The sequence below is a fragment of the Rana temporaria genome, chromosome 1 (genome assembly GCF_905171775.1).
Source record: "Rana temporaria chromosome 1, aRanTem1.1, whole genome shotgun sequence".
Classification (NCBI taxonomy): Eukaryota; Metazoa; Chordata; class Amphibia; order Anura; family Ranidae; genus Rana; species Rana temporaria.
The window spans coordinates 40,524,382-40,548,824 of record NC_053489.1 but is presented as its reverse complement, the minus strand read 5'-3'; the positions used below and the strand labels follow the sequence as shown (position 1 = coordinate 40,548,824).

General features: G+C 44.5%; 1 protein-coding gene across 1 annotated transcript in view; it reads right to left on the bottom strand.

Annotated features, from left to right (window-relative positions):
- The window catches only part of CD5L (CD5 molecule like), a 30,997-nt gene extending 29,317 nt beyond the window's left edge, over window positions 1-1,680 (bottom strand). The window contains exon 1 of the mRNA XM_040336888.1: window positions 1,580-1,680. Coding sequence (XP_040192822.1) covers window positions 1,580-1,607 — 28 coding nt within the window. The 5' untranslated portion in view covers window positions 1,608-1,680. The remainder of the gene's footprint in view (window positions 1-1,579) is intronic.
- Between the last annotated feature and the right edge of the window lie 22,763 nt (window positions 1,681-24,443).

Below are 24,443 nucleotides of genomic sequence, written 5' to 3'. Positions count from 1 at the left end.
AACTTTTCCTTGAAAGGACCATCCCTTCCTTCCATTATGGCCACGATGGTCTCTTGATGGTCCACACGGACCTTGGCCAATTGGATCTCTGGATCCATGGATCCGCGTTTCAGGCTATGCAAGCCTTCACGTTGCCTTCTCAGGCGCTTCAGCTCCGCACGTAGCTTGTACAGCTTATCCCTCTCCCGGTTTAGGACTTTTATCCCGGCCACCACTCGCTCCCGAATGGCCTCCGATCCTTCATCCACACCAGGGGCAGAGAGATCACCAGCTGAGGCTTGTAGAGGGGCAGACATGCCAGCAGATGGCCCAGGAGATGGCTGAGAGCCTCCAGCAGGGGAGGCCCCACTGCCCTCCATGGCTTCCCCAGAAAGGGGCCAGGAGAGCTGGGAGAGATTTCCAGGCAACTCCCTTCTCACACAGCAGCTTCTCACACACCTTCCTCCTCACACACCTGTGCTCCAATGGTGGGTGGGACACTATTCCTCCCACTGATACCTACAACGGGACACTATTCCTCCCACTGATACCAATGATGGGACACTATTCCTCCCACTGATACCAATGATGGGACACTATTCCTCCCACTGATACCAATGATGGGACACTATTCCTCCCACTGATACCAATGACGGGACACTATTCCTCCCACTGATACCAATGATGGGACACTATTTTTCCACTGATACCAATGATGGGACACTATTCCTCCCACTGATACCAATGTTGGGACACTATTCCTCCCACTGATACCAATGATGGGACACGATTCCTCCACCGATACCAATGATGGGACACTATTCCTCCCACTGATACCAATGATGGGACACTATTCCTCCCACTGATACCAATGATGGGACACTGATACCAATGACGGGACACTATTCCTCCCACTCATACCAATGATGGGACACTATTCCTCCCACTGATACCAATGATGGGACACTATTCCTCACACTGATACCAATGATGTGAAAATATTGATCCCACTGACACCATTAACGGGACTCTTTTCCTCCTACTGCTACCAACAATGGGACACTATTCCTCAAACTGATACCAACAACAGGACACTATTCCTCAAACTGATACCAACAAGTTTGTTGTAACTGCTTATAAAGTGCTAGCTGGAGTCTGGCTTAAATTTGTTAGTGTATCTAAATCTGTTAGTACATCTAACACTCCCCTCCCCCCAGACTGACAATGCTGCTGTCTCCTGGACTCCTTCTTCGAAAGCGGGGACACTCTAGCAGTGCCAGGACAAGGTCATCCAGAGCCCAGGGCAAAGATGCCAAGTTGCGTCCCCCTTTCCCTTAGGGTTAGGGTCAGGGTGCCCCACATCCCTGCAATAAACCATTGTGCCAGAGGCAGCCATCCCTCCTGCCCACCCCTTGTCCCGTCCCTGCACTTTAGCACAGGAGGTGTGTTACTGGCCATATCACTCGGTAAAAACAGAGGGGAGGGGGGGGTAAAAAATAAAATAAAAACGAATGCAGCCACCACATTTACTGATTGCAATATATTACATATTTGGTTTTGCTTTAGCAACACATATTTGAAGAGAATAATGAAGACTCACCCAATAAGAAGAGCTCAGTCACTCTCATGGCTTCAAATATAATTCAGAACGGAGTGCCAACACTGCTCTGAAACTTTAAGACATTATATATGGGCAGATATGAATGGGCTCAGCAAAATTCCTGCTGAATGCATGAAGCAAGAATCAAATCCCACCTATCATCTTCTGCCAATAAATTATGCAACTTGTATGTAAGATAAAGTTGAAATTTGGAGAAATGTCCAAACATGGTGAGGATTTTAAAACCTTCCCATGCAAGCAGACAGCTTGTTACCATAAATTAAGCTAAATGCCCTGTGGTAAAACGGGTAGATTATGCAGGTACAAATTTATGGTTTGGCACAGTAGGCCTGTGTCTATAGGCTACAAGACAAACAGGTGGCTTTTCCCTTTTCCATATAGTGACCTCTCCATAGATTACGTACTTTACCAAAACGTGTGCAAATTTCCCTTCGGCTTCCCGGAATGCCCTGTGCAAGTGTAAGTAAGATGGCGGCCTGGTGAGAATGGAGGAGCGACGTTCCAGTAGAGGAGAGTGGCGAAGTTGAGGCCTCCAGGTGTAAGAGAATCAAGAGTATAAATCCAAAACGTCTCTCTCTGGTGCTAGCCACCCGCACAGCTCGACAGAAGACAACGTCCCTCGTGGTCCCCCCTCCCCCCCCCCCCCCCCCGGAATGCGTTGCCAAGGACCATCCCACACACAACCATGAGCTAATACACATGCCTGAGTTTAAACTACACTTGTGAGTAGGGCTGTTACTGATTACAATTTTCGTGTTCGATGAATCTTTTTTTTTTTTTTTTTTTTATCGATTAATCTACTCATTTTGATTAATTATAACGCACATACAGATCCAACTACATTTAGCTGATCTCCTTGCAGGCTGATTCCCAGTGCAGCTACCAACCACTGGAAAAATGGATAGCAGGATACAAAACACACACAAAGGCAGCGCTCAATGGGAATAGCATTAAAACTTTTTAGTCTTCAAGTAGGTAACAAAATAAATAAATAAATAAAATGGATGTAGCTACATAAACTGTAAAAATGGTGCGAGTAATACCAAACGGTAGCAAAAGCAGTCATAAAAATATGTAGCCAAGTATGATACTGGTATAAAAATGTGTACAACGATACCACTGCTGAATCCAGATGAGGAGAGGTTAACATCAGTCCGTCGGCATGTAGATGTCCCATGAAGGGAACTATCACAACTCCCAGTGGATGGTTGTAGAATCTCAGGGTGATAGAGGGAAGTGATAGAGGGAAGTGTAACAGCCCTTGCGTGTGACAGATAGTAAGGTCCCGCCGGCATGCAGATATGAAGGCACAGCAAAGGAGCCCTTCAGATGAACACGGCAAGCCCCGCCGGTGTCCGTGACATCACCGGATCTCCGACGGAACTCCCTGAAGACCCGGAAGCCGGCGGAGAGGTGAGTACCGATCAAAAGAATTTTGATCGATCCAAAAAATTAACAATTAATTGAGGAATTAATAGTTAATTTCCACAGCCCTACTTGTGAGTAGTTCTTATTTTATCTACAATATATTATTTCTATACAGCTACACTTAGAAGGTGCCTTTTTTTTAAAGCGGTGGTTCACCCTTAGAGGGCACTTTTTAGCCTTAGATTCCTGCTCGTTTTTACTAGGGGAATCGGCTATTTGTATTAAAATATGAGCATTACTTACCTGTTTACGAGATGCATCCTCTCCGTCGCTTCCGGGTATGGGCTGCGGGAATGGGCGTTCCTTCTAGATTGACAGTCTTCCGACGGTCGCATCCATCGCGTCACGATTTTCCGAAAGAAGCCGAACGTCGGTGCGCAGGCGCAGTATAGAGCCGCACCGACGTTCGGCTTCTTTCGGCTACGAGTGACGCGATGGATGCGACCGTCGGAAGCCTCTCGGAAGACTGTCAATCAAGAAGGAACGCCCGCTCCCGAAGACCCATACCCGGAAGCGACAGAAGAAGATGCAGCTCGAAAACGGGTAAGTACGGATCATATTTTAATACAAATAGCCGATTCCCCTAGACCGAACGAGCAGGAATCTAAGGGGAAAAGGGGAAAAATTTTATAAATGGGTGAACTCCCGCTTTAAGTGTTCGGATTTACGAATTTCCAAATTTTCAAATTACGAATTTTCAGATTTACGAATTTACGAATTACGAATTTACAATTTTTTTAATTCTTAAATTTCTAATTTACGAATTTCAAATTTTCGATTTTCCGAATTTACGAATTCTGAAATTTCTAATTTTTGAATTCCAAATTTACGAAATTACAAATTTTTGAAAAAAAACGAATGAAACGGAAATTAACAAATTTTTCGGCAGTGCACATGTCTACTTGAGCACCGCTCAAATCTGGAGGCACTGGGCATATCAGAATCCTCCTCAACAGGCAAATACTCTTGACCTCCACCTTACCCAGTGGGCACTGAATTTGGTTTCTTTCTCACGGGGTACCCACATCATGCCAGCAAGGGTACTACACAGCCAACTATCCCAGCCAGATGGGCAGAATGAGGAAAGAGCACCCTTAGTGGACACTGGTAAGAAAAGATACTACAACTTAGCCAAAACGCTGGGAAATGAGGACACCATCCTCCAAACAGAGAGGCTGTACTGGGCTTTCATGAGCATCTGTATTAGAAGGGTATTCACATAGCTCCCAACTGTCCCTGATTTCAAGGGACTGTCCCTGATTTAGAACAATGTCCTGCTGTCCCTCTTCCCCCCCCTCATGTGTCCCTCACTTTGGTCTGATCTATATAGATGTATATAAAATGCACTATTTATCTTTCAAAAAGTGTTCCCAGTGCTAAACCTTTCATCCAAATTCTAAATTGCTGCCTTTGTACATTTTAAAAGCCAATATAAAGGAATAGTAGTGGTAAAAAAAAAAAAGCCCTTGTGGAACTAATTACTGTATATACTCGAGTATAAGCCGACCCGAATATAAGCCGAGGCACATAATTTTACCACAAAAAACTGGGAAAACGTATTGACTCGAGTATAAAGCCTCGTACACACGATCAGTCCATCCAAAGACAACGGTCTGAAGGACCGTTGTCATCGGTTAACCGATGAAGCTGACTGATGGTCCGTCACGCCTACACACCATAGGTTAAATAACCGATCGTGTCAGAACGCGGTGACGTAAAACACAATGACGTGCTGAAAAAAATGAAGTTCAATGCTTCCAAGCATGCGTCGACTTGATTCTGAGCATGCGTGGATTTTTAACCGATGGTCATGCCTACTAACGACCGGTTTTGACCTATCGGTTAGGCGTCCATCGGTTAAATTTTAAAGCAAGTTCCTATTTTTTTGACCGAAGCTTAACTAACCGATGGGGCCCACACACGATTGGATTGGACCGATGAAACGGTCCATCAGACCATTCTCATCGGATGGACTGATCGTGTGTACGCGGCCTAAGCCTTGGGTGTCCATCTGCATGCCTCACTGTGCCTCACTTTGCCTCACTGTGTCCATGTGCATGCCTTACTGTGTCCATTCCTCACTGTGTCCATGCCTCACTGTGCCTATGCCTCACTGTGTCCATGCCTCACTGTGCCCATGCCTCACTGTGCCCATGACTAGACTGATGTTTAACATGGGAGTCTATGAAAGGGGTGCCCGGCTTTGAAAAATCGGTGGTCCCCCAGACAACAAACTTTACACACTTGTAGAGGAGAAATGGGGCTACATGTGTGCCAAGTTCCCGGGTCCAGAGGACCTATGACCGGCCGGTACTGGGTCCCCAAATTCACCGGAGAAATGATTGCTGGGAGTCTATGGAAGGGGTGCCCGGGTTTGAAAAATCAGTGCTCTCCGGCTGCAGGTCCTCCAGACAACAAACTTTGCACACCTGTAGAGGAAGAGTGGGGCTACATGTGTGCCAAGTTTGGGGTCCAGGGGACCTACGGCCGGCCAGTACCGGGTTCCCAAAATCTGTGAGATCAGGCGCAAAAAGGTGACTCGAGTATAAGCCGAGGGGGGCATTTTCAGCACAAAAAAATACTCGAGTATATACGGTAATCTTTTTTAAAATGAATTCTCCTTTAAGGGGGCGTGGCAGGGGGTGTGTCCTATGCCTACATACATTTTCTAGTAGGTGTCCCTCATTCTCATCTCAAAAAGTTGGGAGGTATGTATTCAGCAGATAAAGGTTTTATTTAAAAAAAAATTGGAAAAAGATTAGTTTGTGAACTTGTAGTAAAGAAAATTGATCCAAACCATTATAAATAAATATTACAAAAGGGTGCCCCGTAGAGTTCTTAGAAAAAAGAAGTGACCTCTCTTCCAGTGTATTTTCACTTCCTAATAAGCTTTAAAATCACTGCGCAAATTTATTCTGAAATACATTTTGCAATAAATAAAGAGAACATTGATGGTTGGAATCATTACTGTTGCAAAGTCACTAAGGGTCATCATTGGCGACAGGTTTCAAGCAAGTGAGTACTTCTGGTGTCAGGTGTACATGAATTGGAACAATTTGGCCTCATTCATCCTGGGCGTTTTTGGAGCGTCAGGCATTTTTTTCTGCAGCCAGTAAACTCCCCAGCAAGTTATCCTATGGGCCAGATTCTTGTCCAGCGGCGTAATTTTGTGCGGGCGTAACGTATCCGCTTTACGTTACGCCTCCGCAACTTAGACGGGCAAGTGCTGTATTCTCAAAGCACTTTCTCCGTAAGTTGCGGCGGCGTAGCGTAAATCGGCCGGCGTAAGCCCGCCTAATTCAAATTTGGATCAGGAGGGGCGTGTTTTATGTAAATGTACTGTGACCCGACGTGATTGACGTTTTTCCCGAACGGCGCATGCGCCGTCCGTGGAATTTCCCAGTGTGCATTGCTCCAAAGTACGCCGCAAGGACGTCTTTGTTTTCGACGTGAAAGTAAATGACGTCCAGCCCCATTCACGGACGACTTACGCAAACAACGTAACTTTTTCAAATTTCGACGCGGGAACGACGGCCATACTTAACATTGGTACGCCACAGTTATGCCTCATATAGCAGGGGCAACATTACGCCGGGAAAAGCCTAACGTAAACGGCGTATCTTTTCTGCGTTGGCCGCGCGTACGTTCGGGAATTCGCGTATCTAGCTAATTCACATATTTTGACGCGGAAATCAGCGTACACGCCCCTAGCAGCCAGCATAAAAATGCAGTTAGGCTCCGACGGCGTAAGAGACTTACGCCAGTCGGATGTAATAGAAATCTATGCGTAACTGATTCTAAGAATCAGGCGCATAGATACGACGGCTCGGATTCGGACTTACGACGGCGTACATGGCGCTACGCCGTCGTAAGTCCTCTGAGAATCCGGGCCAAAGTGTCTATGCACACATAGGCTGTTATAAGCATTTTTTGGCAAGGGCGTTGAAAAAAAAAAAAGAACTACGGCGTTTGCGTCTTTCAGCGTTTGTGCATTAGCGGTTTGCAGCATTTGCATTTTTTCTTTTTTTGGCAAAGCTATGCTCCCACAAAAGTTTGAGGCTCAAAAATACTCCTAAATTCCAGACAGCTGCGTTTTGCGGCGTTTTGCAGCTTTAGAGCGTTTTTACAGCTGAACAACCTTCGTGTGCATGGACCCATAGGGTAACATTCTGGGGAGTTTACTGGCTGCAGAAAAAACACCTGACACCCAAAACAGCAGCTGTTAAAACGCCTGGTATGCATAAGGCCTCCAGCAGTAAAAACACTCCAACGCTGAAAAACATGGTAAAACGCGACTGTCCGACGTTTATGAGTATTTTTGAACCATAAGCTTTTGTGGGAGCTTTTGTTTAATCACTTAATTCCCGGACCATTATGCAGGTAAAGGACCAGGCCCCTTTTTTGCGATTCGGCACTGCGTCGCTTTAACTGACAATTGCGCGGTCGTGCGACGTGGCTCCCAAACAAAATTGATGTCCTTTTTTTCCCACAAATAAAGCTTTATTTTGGTGGTATTTGATCACCTCTGCGCTTTTTAATTTTTGCGCTATAAACAAAAATAGAGCGACAATTTAAAGAAAATGCAATATTTTAAAATGTTTGCTATAATAAATATTCCCACAAAATATATATAAAAAAACATTTTTGTATCCCTCAGTTTAGGCCGATACGTATTCTTCTACATATTTGTGGTAAAAAAAAAATCGCAATAGGCGTTTATTGATTGCTTTGCGCAAAAGTTATATCATTTACAAAATAGGGGATAGTTTTATGGCATTTTTATTAATATATTTTTTTACTAGTAATGGCGGCGATCAGTGATTTTTTTCATGACTGCAACATTATGGTGGACACTTCGGACACTTTTGACACATTTTTGGGACCATTTTCATTTTCACTGCGAAAAGTGCTATAAAAATGCATTGTTTACTGTGAAAATGCCACTAGCAGTGAAGGGGTTAATCTGTAGGGGGCGCTAAAGGTGTTACGTGTGACCTAATTTGTGTTTCTTACTGTAGGGGGCATGGCTGGGCGTGTGACTTCACTGATCGTCGTTCCCTATGACAGGGAACAGACGATCAGTGACAGTCTCACTAGGAAGCACGGGGAGAGGTTTGTTTACACTCACCTCTCCCCGTTCTTCCTCTCTGTGACCCGATTGCGGGACACCGGCGTCGATCGGTCCCACGGGCGCGGCCACGGAGCACAGAACCGGGTCGCGAAGGCGCCGCCGGCTTTGCGCTCGCGACCCACGGCTGGGCTTCTTAAAGGAGACGTACCTGTACGTCCATATGCCCAGCCGTGCCATTCTGCCGACGTAAATAGTTGTGCGGCGGTCCTTAAGGGGTTAAAAAAAACGCGGAAAAACGCCAATGCAAAAATGTGTGCATCAGGTCTTATACTTAAAGTGGTTGTAAAGGCAGAAGGTTTTCTATCCTAATACATTCTATGCATTAAGATAAAAAGCCTTCCTCAGCCCCCCTAATACTTACCTGATCCCCATCTCTCTCCACAAATGCATCAGCCATCTGGAACACTCCCTTGGACAAAAATCCAAAGTACAAACACGCATGCTCGGAAGCAATGCGCACCATAACACAAAGGGTGTCGCTAAAGAGCTGAAAAAAACAAGTTGTTTCGTATTTGTTGGCCAACAATTCTTTCCCGTTTGCATGCAATACAAGTTCACGGCCAACGCCCTTCTGAAAAACGTCTGAGGCTTGGACCGTGGAAAATCCGATCGTGTGTAAAAGGCTTAACTTTTGCACAAACCAATCAATATCCGATTTTTTGGCAAAAATTGATGAAGAAATTTGATTCTTTAAATTTTTTTTATTGGATGTGTTTTTAGGAGAAAGTAAAAAATCTTGTTTTGTTTTTTTCTTCAAAATTATTGTTGTTATATTTCAAAAAATAAAAAAAACACAAAGGTGATCAAATACCACCAAAAGAAAGCTCTATTTGTGGGAAAAAATTCCATACATTTTATCTGGGTACAGCGTCGCACGACCGCGCAATTGTCGGTTAAAGTAACGCAGTGACGTATCGTAAAAAACGGCCTAGTCATTAATCACTTGGTGCCCGCGCTATAGTCGAATGACGGCCACAGTGCGGACCCCTATTTGCCAGGAGGACGTCAATCAACGTCATCCCCTTCGTGCGCTCCCCTTCCGCGGACATGTCCGATCGTGTGTAGGGCCTAGCGGACAGTTTTCCGGCCTAGCGGACAGGTTTCCAGCGGACAAAACTTTCAAAGCATGCTAAGAAACTTGTCCGCTGGAAACCTGTCCGTCGGACATGTCAGCTGGTTAGTACGTCTAACCAGCGGACCGAAATCCCGCGCGTGCATCAAATTAATTCGACGCATGCGTGGAAGCATTGAACTCCCGTGTTAGAGAACGTCGGTGTCTTCTACGTCACCGCATTCTCTGTCCGCGGGGATTTTGGTCTGATGGTGTGTACACACATCAGACCAAAAGCTCCCAGCAGACATGTCCGATGAAAACGGTCCGCGGACCGTTTTAATCGGACATGTCTGCTCGTGTGTACAGGGCCTAAGGGACATTGGTCCAGAGGAAGAGGCACATCCGCCTCATCAGTGCAGTCAGTACCCCCTGCCAGTGCCACCTGCAAGGGCCCACAGTGCCCACCAGTGCCACCTATCAATGCCCATGAGTGCCACCTATAAATTCCCACAAGTGCCACCTATCAATGCCCATCAGTGGTGCCAATCAGTGCCACCTAGCAATGCTGCCTATCAGAGTAACTTACTAGTGCCGATAAGTGCCCATTACTGCCACCCATCAGTGCCCATCACTGCCAGCTATCAGTGCCACCTATTAATGCCACCTATTAGTGCCATTTCTCAGTGCCCACCAGTGGCACCTACCAATGCCCTTCAGTGCCACCCATCAGTGCCACTTCTCAGTGTCACCTCTCAGTACCCACCAGTGCAGCCAATCAGTGCCCACCAGTGCCACCTTATCCGTGTCCACCAGTGCCGCCTTATTTGTGCCTATCAGTGCAGCCTCATCAGCGTACATCAATGAAGGAGAAAAATTACCCGTTTGCAAAATGTTATAACAAAATATAAAAAAATTTTTATTTTATTTTATTCTGTATTTTAAAAAAAAAAATTTTTATAAAAATCGCAAAATACCACCAAAAGAAAGCTCTATTTGTGGGGGGAAAATTATAAAAAATGTCATATGGGTACAGTGTTTTATGACCGCGCAATTGTAATTCAAAGGGCATCAGCACTAAAAGCTGAAAATTGGTCTGGGCAGGAGGGGGGTTTAAGTGCCTAGTAAGCAAGTGGTTCAAAGGGGGGGTCTTCCGGAGGTTAAGTGGTTAATACTGCAAATATTTCACACTAATTATTACAACATGTGTCGCGCCGTCATTATTCTCGAGTACTAATTGCAGTTCTGGCCTGGGCATCATCACACTGTTATGCCGCGTACACACCATCACTTTATGTGATGGAAAAAAACGACATTTTCTGTGAAGTAAAAAACGACGTTTTTGAAACTTAAATTTTCAAAGACGAAGTTGCCTACACACCATAGTTTTTCTCACAATGTTCTAGCAAAGCGAGGTTACGTTCACCACATTTTTCCATTGAAGCTCGCTTCATAACTAGCTTCTGGGCATGCGCGGGTTAAAAAACGTTGTTTTAAACATCGTTTTTTGCTACACACGGTCAATTTCTGTGAAGTAAAAAACAACGTTTTGAAAAACGACACATAAAATTGAAGCATGCTTCAATTTTTTTTTGTCGTTTTTCACAAGACATAAAACGACGTTTTCCCCCACACACGGTCATTTAAAGTGACGTTTTTAAAAACGTCGTTTTTTTTCATCACATAAAGTGATGGTGTGTACGCGGCATTAGGGAGAAAGGACAATTTTCCTGAGAACATCCGACCAACATCTGTTCCAGGATTCAGACTGATCCGTGTCCCAGCATTGCGTCAGTCACACGTCACGCCATTAAACTCCATGCAGCTGGTTAGTAGAGCTTTGTATGGGGCAGCTGGGGTTTATATAACACTATCTTGTGTGTGTGATAAGTACTGACAATGTTATGAAGCTGGCCGGCATATCTTAGCCTGCTTCACATGCCCCTTCACATATACATGCCCCTTATCCACAATTCACCTTGACATTCCAGTGTCCGCTCAGCCTGGCTACCCAATCATACAAAAGTCCCAAAATCCAGTTATGGGAGTTATCCTTTCTGTGAAAGATAGAAGATTCCACATTCTGAGAGCTCTTACTGTGAAGAAGCATTTCTACATGTTGAGGTGAAATCTCTTTTCCTCTAGATCAGGGGTGTCCAAACTTTTTTCAAAGAGAGCCAGATTTGATGAAGTGAGCATGCTCGAGGGCCGACCATTTTGCCTGACATTCTTTGAACGATAAAAATTTGGTCTAAGTGTGTTCTTCTGAGCAACTAATACACGGCCCAACAAGAATTCTCTTGCCTTTGTGGCTGTGTGTGGTGAATAGATGAGCTCTGGCGTGTTATTTGGATATACTGTATATATTTCTTTTGTGGCCCCAACGAATCCCAGAGCGCTGCTCAGGACCAAGGATGAGCTTGGGCGTGTTATTTGGATATACCGGGCAGATTCTCGTACAATTGCATGGGCGCAGCGTATGTGAGATACGCTACGCCGCTGTAACTTACTTTTCAAATCTTTGAATCCAGAAAGAATTTGCGCCGTGAGTTACGGCGGCGTAGTGTATCTCTCGCGGCGTAATGGCGCGGAATTCAAATGGCTGTGATGGGGGCTGTGATGGGGGCATGTTTCATTTAAATGAAGCGGATGTGAAGTTGATGTCACAATGTAGAGTATAAGATTTCCTATCATCTGTGCCCAGTCTTGCCACACAGAGTTAATCCAGCGCTGAGCAATCCTCTTTTAATGTTCAGCGAAAATTAGCAGAATTCCAGATAAAAACTTGCCAAATTATAAAGTCCGTTTCTCTGTTTTTTGTGTTACAGGTTATTTACATATGTAGAGCTTGGACATGTTTATCATATGTTATGTTATGTTTATCATAATATGAGGTGATCCAAAGTTCATTGTATATTACCAGGATATGTAAGTAACCTGTAACACAAAGCAAGAACAGAGAAACGGACTTTATAATTTGGCAAGTTTTTATCTGGAATTCTGTTAATTTTCACTGACACAGGATTCAGCACACGGATCTCTCCAGATTAACTTCTGTAGAACTCAGATCGGACAGGCGATCACCATCAAGCATCTCAGTGTACGATGCATCCTTCGATGAAGTCTCCAGGCCTTCTCCCAAGATACCAGCCTCTTGCATGGTCCTCTCCGGGATAGGTCCTCCCCTGGCTTCCTTCATCAAGTGGCTTCCTCCCGCAGGACAGACAACACAGGATCACCTTGAAAGTGCAGAGCCAGTCTGACTACTGGGCCTACTAAACTAAACCACAACCCCGGACCAACGTGGTCCCGGAGCCAGGATTCAGGAGCACGCACCCCAGGCCAGGCGAGCCACGAGGTGCGTGGGACGACAGACCGACGACCTCGATCCAATGGCATCTGTCCCTTAAGTACCCCTCCCCAGCGGGACGACCACTCCCACTGATTGCCAGCCGAGGGGGAAACCCAATACACCCTGACTCTGCTGCTACCACCCTTGGCCTGGGATGGTAATAACACCCCCCAGACGAACAATGGTGGTTACTCCCAGCACAGCCATGGCTGGAACAGAGGCTAAATTGCCCATAATTACATTTGTCTGAGTCAAATAACAACTCAGACCCCCTCCAAATTTACAGAAGCGCCTGTTCAACAGGAGCAGGCCGCTACACATTTGTGGTTTAAATTGTAAGAAAAAAAATCAGCGCCACAATGCTAATAAATTACTCCTATAATGACGTGAAAAAAATCAAAGAAATCAAATATATGGCGTCTCTGAGTGTCTACACAGCTGATGCACACTTTTAATGATACACCACACCTACTGCAATATTAATTTTGTGAAAATAGTGCAGCGCTGCGTAGCTATATATCTTATATAAACAAATAATTATACATTCCATAACATTTTTTGGAAAAAAAATTATAAAAAAAAATGTTCATATGAAGGTTTCCAAAGCTGTCACCGCTGTGTAAAATCCTATTTAAATGAATCCAATGTTCAGTGCACACCACCACCTGCTAAAATGCATGCTCACCTCAAGGATGAGTATAAAACTCATAGACAGATCACTCCTCGTGTCCACCACGATCAAACCACTTTACCAATGGTAGTAATTCCTACAGTCCCCTGACTGCACCTCTGTGTGGGTAATCAACGTTTAAATTGTCTCCAAACACCACCTTCCTCCATTTGCTTTTTAATAATCAATTCCACTTATATTTCCAGGGGTTAAAGCGGGGATTCACCCTAAAAAAAAATTCTAACAATACATTCAGCTCACTACCGACATTGACAGTATGCAGATCTTTTTTTTATTTTGCTGTACATACCTCGTATAGCTATTTTCTTAGCCGGCTTCCGGGTAGTGAATCCCGCGGGAGTGGGCGTTCCTATGCAGCAGTTAGTGATTGACGTGATGACAAAAACTACCCCCCCGTCGCATAAGGAGCGTTACGAGTTGCCGAAAGAAGCCGAACGCCGAGTCGGCGCTATACGGCGCCTGCGCACCGACGTTCGGCTTCTTTCGGCAACTCGTGACGCTCCTTATGCGACGGGGGGGGGGGGGTAGTTTTTGTCATCACGTCAATCACTAACTGCTGCATAGGAACGCCCACTCCCGCGGGATTCACTACCCGGAAGCCGGCTAAGAAAATAGCTATACGAGGTATGTACAGCAACCAAAAAAAAAAATCTGCATACTGTCAATGTTGGTAGTGAGCTGAATGTAATGTTAGAATTTTTTTTTAGGGTGAACCCCCGCTTTATAGACATGAAACAAAAAACACAAGTACCATTGTGTTCTCTGCTTTTAAATTTATTAAAAAAGCCCCCCTAAAAAGTTACGCTTAAAAGAAATAACAATAAAAACAGCATGTATCAAATCACCAGCTCATTCACCGCAGATCTAGACTCACGGTGCTTCGCCTGACGTCACAGATTCGCCTCCTCCCCTCTGAAAGCGTGTCGGCCTCTCATTGGCCTTCATCAGTAGATCTCTTCCTTTTAAACAGAAACAGGTGCATCCTGGGAATTCAGACTCCATCTTAGAGACTGAAGAAGGCAATGCTAAGCATTTCAGTGGAATTATTCCTTCCATAAATAAGGACCAGGAACTGGAAATGTTGATAGAATGTGACGCATGGGAACGGTTCCGACATGCATACGTATAGATGTTCCATGACCGTGGTACAGTTTCGGTGGTCAGCTTTGTCTATGGTGAAGGGTGGAATCCTATAGGTTGCAATGAGTTCTGGTTTTTACACATCCGGATCACTCTGCTTTACTGAACAAGTGTGAGTGTCTGTGAGCTTAAAGAGGTTAGACAGGAGCCCGGAGAACCACTGAGCAAACTATTCCTGCGGGAGAACAAATAGCAAAAAGCTGATCAAACAAACCAAGTCAAACACAAAACTAACACTGTCTGATTCTCTGCTCCCTTCTAAGATGTGATGAGCTCAGGATATGCACCTCTGTAAACCTTGACATGCTCTTTACTTCATTTTCTCTTCCAGGTATTACTAAGGGGTGGCATTCCAACCCTGCTTGTGACCAGGGCCGCCATCAGGAATTATGGGGCCCCTTACACAGCTTCAGTCATGGGCCCCCTCTAAAAAAAAAAAAAAAAAATGTCCCTTTAATAAAAAATAAAATAAAAATATATTAAAAAAAATATATATTTTTTTAATAAAAAATAAATTAAAAAAAGGGGAGTTGTCATATGGGGCCCTGTGGGCCTCCGGGCCCCAGGGAACCTCCGGACCTTTTTTTTAAAAGGGGTTTCCATCCAGAAGAATACCTAAAGTAAAAACTCCTTGACGTCTCCCGCATACAGACAGTCAGACTTTATTCCTTATTGTGTCTTGGTTGGGCCAGCTATCAAGGAACAGCGCTGATACATTACAGAAGTGATCTCCAAACTGTGACTCTTTGCTTGCCTTTATTTGGCCCTTGGGGGGACTGTTCCACTGACATGAAGCACTATTCCTGCACCACTCTATCACCAATAGATAGATTCCTTCATTGCATGTGTAGCGCTACCCCCGCAGGAGCCGCTGATTTGTTATTGGGATCGGCATATTGAGTTACCTTAGTGTGGCGTATGGGTGCAGTTGGAGAACAAAGCAGTGAGCGAAGGTCCAGACAGTGAATAAAGGGTTTTCCAATGCTTTATTCAAGGCCAAACACGGCCAACATCAACATTAACCACTTAAGCCCCGGACCAATATGCTGCTAAATGCCCAAAGGCGTTTTTACAATTCGGCACTGCGTCGCTTTAACAGACAATTGCGCGGTCGTGCGACGTGGCTCCCAAACAAAATTGACGTCCTTTTTTCCCCACAAATAGAGCTTTCTTTTGGTGGTATTTGATCACCTCTGCGGTTTTTATTTTTTGCGCTATTAAACAAAAATAGAGCGACAATTTTGAAAAAAATGCAATATTTTTTACTTTTTGCTGTAATAAATATCTCCCAAAAACATATATAAAAATTTATTTTTCCTCAGTTTAGGCCGATACGTATTCTTCTACCTATTTTTGGTAAAAAAAAATCGCAATAAGCGTTTATCGATTGGTTTGAGCAAAATTTATAGCGTTTACAAAATAGGGGATAGTTTTATTATTATTAATTTTTTTACTACTAATGGCGGCGATCAGCGATTTTTTTCGTGACTGCAGCATTATGACACATTTTTGACACATTTTTTGGGACCATTGTCATTTTCACACCAAAAAATGCATTTAAATTTCATTGTTTATTGTGAAAATGACAGTTGCAGTTTGGGAGTTAACCACAGGGGGCGCTGTAGGATTTAGGGTTCACCTAGTGTGTGTTTACAACAGTAGGGGGGTGTGGCTGTAGGTCTGATGTCATCGATTGTGTCTCCCCTATAAAAGGGATCACTCGATCGATGCAGCCGCCACAGTGAAGCATGGGGAAGCCGCGTTTACATACGGCTCTCCCCGTTCTTCAGCTCCGGGGAGCGATCGCGACGGAGCGGCTATAAACAAATAGCCGCACCGTCGTCCCGGATCGCTCCCCGCGGGAATCCGACCGCCGCATGTAGCGGGGGGGGGGGTCCCGATCGGACCCCCGACCCGCGGAAAGGCAAGGACGTACCTGTACGCCCATATGCCTATACGTGCCATTCTGTGGACGTACATATACATGCGCCGGTCGGCAAGTGGTTAAGTGGGAAGAGCAGGTTGATGAAGAAAAGGGAGAACCTTGCAGTGTCAGGCCCGGATATTAATTGAGCAGCACTTGCTCAATAGAATACCAAATTGTTATTCGTCGCCACTCTAGTCGTAGTGGGTAAAGTGCCCCCAGACAGACCCCTCTCACAAGCCTGGCAGCTGAAGACGTGTCACTTAGGATTTGCTGGGAGGAACAGATCTCTCTCACAGACCTGGCTCTAGGGCCTCTGCCACAGGCCGATTACTTTAGGTGAGCTAGATGGATAAACTGAGCGAATCCTCCCAGTAGGTTTTAGCATAGGTCCCAGGATGACAGCAAAACGTACCTGTCAGCATTCCGGTCACCAGATCCCCGATTGGTTCGTTCAAGCCCTGTTGGACAACCTGCCTCCGCGTTCTCCTCAAGCCGACTCCCCAATCGAACGGCACCCAGCCTGGGATCCTTTCAATAGAACTGGGGACCCAGTAAGTCACTGGAGTCCCCTTTTACCTCCGGATGAGGGTTTGTGTAGACTGCAATTCTGGCCTGGTGGGCCTCGCTGGCGGGGTCCATGGATGCGCGCACCCTGAAGGTGGATGCCGCACCTGGAACCGGGACCCCACGAAACTTGCTTAGCACATGACACCTGTCACAGATATACCCCTCCCCAGCATGCCTTGCGAGGGAGAAACTTCTCTAATTGGCTGCTGGGGAAAGTTGCTCTGCCAGAGCCCCTCTGGTGCCAACTGCTGGCCAGGGATGGTATTGCATCCCTGGAGCACAGACTGACCCAGTGGACATTTCTGGAGTGACAGAAGTCCCAATTTTAGCAAATTGTGAATGGGAGCAAAGTAACTCTCCCATTCCCCACTAACTTTAGCGTAGTGCCCATACTGAAAGTAAGGGGGCACTACACATGAATCTATCTATTGTCGCCCATGCCACCCCCTATTCTTGTGTCCGGCCCCTTGTCGGGCGCCGGGCATCTGAATTACAGTCATCTCTAATAGGCTCTAATCGGCTGCCAAATTGGTAAACAGCGGGCGCAATGCTGTGCGTTCGCTGTTTACTCAGTGTTGTGTTAGGGAAGCGAATAAATCGCTTCCCTAACACTAACTCGCCTCTCAGCCAATCAGGTGCTCGGGTCTGGTTACCCTGTCACCTGATTGGCTGAAGCGACAGTCGCTGTGATTGGACGTCTATAAGGCGTCCAATCATAACAGAGGACAGGAGGAGGATGGGAGAAGAAATGGAGGACTCGGAGCATGGAGGACAGCACAGAGACAGGTAAGTGCTGGGCGGAGGGGGGACAGGACTGGCAGCATTTGATGGGGCACACTGGTGGCAATTGATGGGGCACACTGGCAGCAATTGATTGAGCACACTGGCGGCAATTGATGGGGCTCCCAAACAAAATTGACACCCTTTTTCCCCCACAAATAGAGCTTTCTTTTGGTGGTATTTGATCACCTCTGCGGTTTTTATTTTTTGCGCTATAAACAAAAAGGGGAAGGTGTGTTTACACACACCTCTCCCCGTTTTTCAGCTCCGGTGACCAATCGCAGAACACCGGCGGCGTGTTCTATGCAAATACGTCGTGACCCGACGTAAACAACGTTTTTTTTAACGGCGCATGCGCCGTCCTTAAAATATCCCAGGGTGCATTGCGACAAAGTACGCCGCAAGGACATCATTGGATTCAACGTGAAAGTAAATGACATCACATTCCTATTCACGAACGACTTACGCAAACGACGCAAAAAATGTAAAATTTGACGCGGGAACGACGGCCATACTTAACATTGAGTACGCCACCATATTGCAGCTTTAACTATACGCCGGAAAAAGCCGAACGGAAACGACGTAAAAAAATGCGACGGCCGCTCGTACGCTCGTGGATCATCAGAAATAGCTAATTTGCATACCCGACGCGGAAACGCCACCTAGCAGCCGCCGAAAAATTGCATTTAAGATCCGACGGCGTACTAAGGCCCCGTACTCACGACCAAACATGTCTGCTGAAACTGGTACACACCTCTGTTCGATGGTGTGTACAGCCATCGAACAGAAGTCCCCAGGCAGTCCCCGGGCAGACATGTCCGATGAAAACGGTCCGCGGACCGGTTTCATCGGACATGTCTGCTCGCGAGTACTCGGCCTAAGACGTACGCCTGTCGGATCGATCCCAGATGCCGTCGTATCTTGTTTTGTGGATACAAAACAAAGATACGACGCGGGAAATTTAAAATTACGCCGGCGTATCAATAGATACGCCGGCGTAATCCTTTTGTGGATCTGCCCCTAAATGTTTTTTTTCTTTGTCTGAATTTCTCACTTCCTGTTTCTCCTCAGTAAACTTGCCACTATCATCCAAACGGTGGTTAGTCAGCCAGAACAGCTTACTGAGGAGGAACAGGAAGTGAGAAATTCAGACAAAGAAAACAAAGAAAAAAATCATTTAGAAGGGAAATCGAAGGAAAAGGTAAGTGAACCAACAATGCACTAGCTTAAAGGAACCTATTTAGAAAATAAAAAAACAAACCTTTACAACCCCTTTAACTTAGAATGTTATAATTGCCATTCAAGTTTGTTAAAGCTTTATTGAATCTCACAAACGTTTGACTTTTCTATAACCAGCCATGGTCAATCAGCTGACTCTGTTGTCTGGAAGAGACAGGTCCTCTTTCCCGGGATGGTGTCAGTATATTGGTTGGATTAGTATTAATGGTGTAAATAATATATCGAACAATCCCCTGACTGTCTGTGAATGAATGGATAACACCATGTCACCCTCTGAGCCTGGGAATGGGACGTTGGTGCCTCTCCTCCATACTTATATACACACACATGTTGCCGTGCCATTGTTCAGGGAAGTAAGACATCCATTTGTGTTTGGTCAGTCCTTCTGGTTCTCATGACCTCTCTATGAATATTACAATTCTGTAAAATCAAATAAAATGTCTCACAAACAATACTGACTCCTTCCGTGTTATAAATGGGGAACAAACTGCACTTATGTTCTGCAATGAGAAGCCATTTATTGCTAAAAAGCTAAAAAGCACATTTTAGCTGGGAAGAAAAGGAGCCAAGTGGAGTTTTAAGAAAAATAAAGTGTCTGGTGGCCGTAAAGCTGACTCCAGGCAGATATAGGAAAACACAGCGGAATACAGCTCTGGATTTATGAATACACCACAAATTCATTTTTAACCAGTTCCAGTCCGGGCCAATTCTGACATACGGTACATGTAAAAATCAGCGATACCGTATTTATCGCGGTATAACGCGCTCCCGCGTATACCGTGCACCCCCAAAGTGGCCCGAATTCCTGTGGAAAAAAAGTTTTTTTGTTTTTTTGTACTTACAGTTTTGGTGTCTTGCGCGGCGTTCATCGGCGGCCTCGTCGGGTCCGGCGCCCTTCTGCGGCTTCGGGTGTCCTCTTCGGCGGGACAGCCGTCCGTCTTCGGCGGGTCGGGCGTCCGTCTTCGGCGGGTCGGGTGTCCTCTTCGGCGGGTCGGGTGTCCTCTTCGGCGGGTCGGGCGTCCTCTTCGGCGGGTCCGGCGTCCTCTTCGGCGGGTCCGGCGTCCTCGCGGCGGGTCCGGCGTCCTCGCGTCCTCCTCCCCGCTCGTTTCCCGCCACGAGTTTTGAATACTGCGCCGGCATATACCGAGCGCAGTACACTCGTGTAACGTCGGGCAGGCTCGGCAACTGTCGCGCTGACGTCCTGTACGCTCAGCACGTCAGTGCGAGAGGCGCCGAGACTGCCCGAAGTTACACGAGTGTACTGCGCTCGGTATATGCCGGCGCAGTATTCAAAACTCGTGGCGGGAAAGCGGGTATCGGCGTATATCGCGCACCCACGATTTTGCCCTGATTTTCAGGGCAAAATAGTGCGCGGTATACGCCGATAAATACGGTAATTAAAACACCCAAACATTATTTTTATATATATATATATATATATATATATATATATATATACACACACAGTTGTGCTCATAAGTTTACATACCCTGGCAGAATTCATGATTTCTTGACCATTTTTCAGAAAATATGAATGATAACACAAAAACTTTTCGTGGTGAGACCCGGTTCACACTGGGGCGGCACGACTTTGGGGGCGACTCGGCAAGGCATCCTGAAGACGATTTCAGAGGCGACTGGCAAAATGACTTCTGTATAGAAGTCAATGCAAGTCGCCCCGAATCGCTCCTGAAGTCGTACAAGTACCTTTTTCTAAGTCGGAGCGACTTGCGTCGATCCTATAAGAACTGTTCTATTGAATAGAATGGGACGCGACTTGTCAGGCGGCTGTGTCGCCTGACGAGTCGCCCCAGTGTGAACCGGCGTTTGACTGAAGCCAATTATTATCAATCAACTGTGTTTACTCTTTTTAAATCATAATGACAACAGGAATTACCCAAATGACCCTGATCAAAAGTTTACATACCCTGGTGATTTCTAGGCAGTAGAGTTTAGAAGCGTTTTTTGGAAAGCAAAAAAATGCGTTCAGGACGGATGTTCAGAGGCATTTGAAACGCCTGTAACAGCTTGTAAACGCAATAACTCGCGTTTGGCCGTGTTTGGTTTACAGGCGTTTTTCATTTTTGACTATTTGAAAAATAAAGAAAATGAAATGTGAAATTCACACCCAAACTAAAGTCCATGTGCCATCATACAAGAGTTGTTTTAGAACATAAACATAGCAGTCTTTAAATAAATGGTGAAAAGAAATGATGTAACTAAAAGTGGGATTCCATGTGACATCAATGTTGAGGTGAGGACACTTTTTACTTATTCCTTGATTTACACTTGTCTCAGTGTTGTTCTGGCTGCTACTAGATATATGTCAGAATGATATATACCTAATTTTTCTATTTGAAAAATAAAACAAACAAAAAAAAAACGCTTCTTAAAAGCAAACGCAGCTAAACTGAATTTCATTACTGGGCACTTAAACCCCTTTCGTGCCCAGACCAATATTTTTATCATTTTTTCCCCACAAACAGAGCTTTCTTTTGGTGGTATTTGATCATCTCTGCGATTTTTATTTTTTGCGCTATAAACATAAAAAGACAGAAAATTTAAAAAAAAAAACACAATATTTTTTACTTTTTGTTATAATAATATCCCAATTTTTTTTTAAAAAAATAAAAATTTCCCTCGGTTTAGGCTGATACGTATTCAACTACATATTTTTGTTAAAAAAAAAAAATCGCAATAAGTGCTTATTGATTGGTTTGCGCAAAAGTTATAGCGCCTACAAAATAGGGGATAGATTTATGATTTTTTTTTTTTTTTTTTTTACTAGTAATGGCGGTGATCTGCGATTTTTGTCAGGCCTGTGATATTGCGATATTGCGGCGGACGTATCGGACACTTTTGACACAATTTTGGGACCATCCACATTTATACAGCGATCAGTGCTATAAAAATGCACTAATTACTGCATAAATGTGACTGACAGTGAAGGTGTTAACACTAGGGGGTGAGGAAGGGGTTAAATGTGTATCCTGGGTTTGTTCTAACTGTGTGGGGGGAGGGGACTGACTGGGGGAGGTGACCGATCTGTGTGTCTATGTACAAGGGACACAGATCGGTCTCCTCTCTCCCTGACAGGACGTTTACACACAGAGCTCCACGTCCCTGCTGTGTCACCGCCGATCGCGGGTACCTAGCGGACATCGCGGCCGCCAGGCACTCGCATCGGCTTCCCAGTGATGCGCCGGCACATTATTTCCCCGCTGCGCGCCCCCAGCGGCGCGCACGGGGAATGACTAGACATGTGCACAGAAATTTTCTTCGTATTATTTTGTTCCATTTCGTATCGTTCCGTAGGTTCGTTTCCGTTCGTTTTTGGTAAGATGCCCGTTTTCCTGTTCGTTCCCGTTCGTTTTTCGTACGACGCGATTTTTTCGTATTCCGATCGTTTCGTATTTTGGTTACCGTTTTATTTTCGTACATGCGGGATGGTTCGTTATTCTGTTTAATTCATGTTCGTTACTTGTTAGACAATAATTTTCGTGAATTTTCATCATTTTGTACTTTCGTAAATATATCGCGGGATTCGCGGCACTTTCAACACGCGGCTCATCCATATTAACGATTGTTAAGCCCCATACACTTGGTCAGACTTTTTTAACAACAAACATAAAAACGATAGTTTTTCCAAACGTTCGTTCGTTTTTAAACTCCATCAGAAAACCATTTTTGGGTTCAAAAGTCTGGCCAACTGATCTCCCTTCAGACGAAAATCCACAGAAAAGTTTATTTGGCTTTACTGTACTACTCAGCACAAAAGAGAAGCTGCTTTACTAACTACACTCACTGCCCATTCAAAAAAACGAAAATGACATCTATAACAAAAGATTTGCATTCTGTATCCTGTTTGAATCCTTTTTCTGTTTGTATGTTCATATGACATCTTATAACAAAAGATTTGCATTCTGTATTTTGAAACCAAATTACGAACAGAAAAAAGGAATTCAAAATACAGAATGCAAATCTTTTGTTATAAGATGTCCTATGAACAGACGAACAGAAAAAGGATTCAAACAAAATACAGAATGCAAATCTTTTGTTATAAGATGTCCTATGAACAGACGAACAGAAAAAGGATTCAAACAAAATACAGAATGCAAATCTTTTGTTATAGATGTCATTTTCGTTCTTTTGCCGTTTTCGTTTTGTCGTATTTTCGTCGGATCGTTCGTTCGTATTTGCGGTTGTTCGTTATGCGGCTCATTCGTAATCCCGTCGTTTTCGTATTTTGGTGCTTTAATTTTTTCGTATGTACACATTATTCCGCAGGTACGAAAATTAACATGTTCGTACAAAAATAACATTAGTACGAACGGGAATGCACATACCTAGGAATGACAACAACAGGACGTCCAGGGACGTCCACCCGGCACTTGAGAGCCGCGCTGTGGACGTCTTTTGTCCATAGTGCGGATCCCAAGTGGTTAATATCTGTCAAGTAGTTAAATCTTTCAGGAGAGGTTGTAAAAGCCAAATGTGCACATTCTGTTTGTCAAATCCCAAACTGGCTTACAAAAAAAAAATTCTTAGTCCATAGACAGTTAAAAAAATAAAATAAAGGTAACAAAGTGTTGCAGCCAGGTTGCAAGTAAAGAATAATGTTGTTGTTGTTTTTTTTTGCAATAAAACAAAATCCCTGAATAAAAAGTCATACTGTGTGTAAAATTCCCCATTCCTGTTTGACCTTTTTTTTTTTTTTTTCATTCTTAAATCTGATGAGCCAAGTTTGTTTTCACTTTGAGGGTCTCTTGAGTAATACACGTTCCTGATAGGATATCCTCAAATATTAGTGGCAACATCCTTGGAATATGAGGGATTTTTCATCGGTCCATAAAAATTCTCTGTTCTGGTAAACAGGAAGGAGATATAATGTATCTAGTAAAATGAGACAAACACTTCCATTCTATCAGTGTTAACCACTTCCATACCGGGCCTATTTTGGCACTTCTCTCCTACATGCATAAATCATAATTTTTTTGTTAGAAAATTACTCAGAACCCCCAAACACTATATATGTTTTTTTTAGCAGACACCCTAGGGAATAAAATGCCGGCCATTGCAACTTTTTATCTCGCACAGTATTTGCGCAATCATTTTTCAAACGCCTTTTTTTGGGGGAAAAAAACGGTTTTGTGAATTAAAAAATAACAAAACAGTGAAGTTAGCCCAATTTTTTTGTTTAATGTGAAAGATGAAGTTACGCCGAGTAAATAGATACCTAACATGTCACGCTTTAAAATTGCGCACACTCATGGAATGGCGCCAAAACGTCAGTACTTAAAAATCTCCATAGGCGTCGCTTATTTTTTTTTTTTACAAGTTACAAATTTAGAGTTAAGGATTGCTAGAATTGTTGCTGGCGCTCTAACGCACGCGGCGATACCTCACATGTGTGGTTTGAACGGCGTTTACATATGTGGGCGGGACTTACGTGTGTGTTCGCTTCTGAGCGCCAGCTACCGGGGATAGGGGCGTTTAAATTTTTTTTTTTATTATTTTATTTTTTATTTTACTCAATT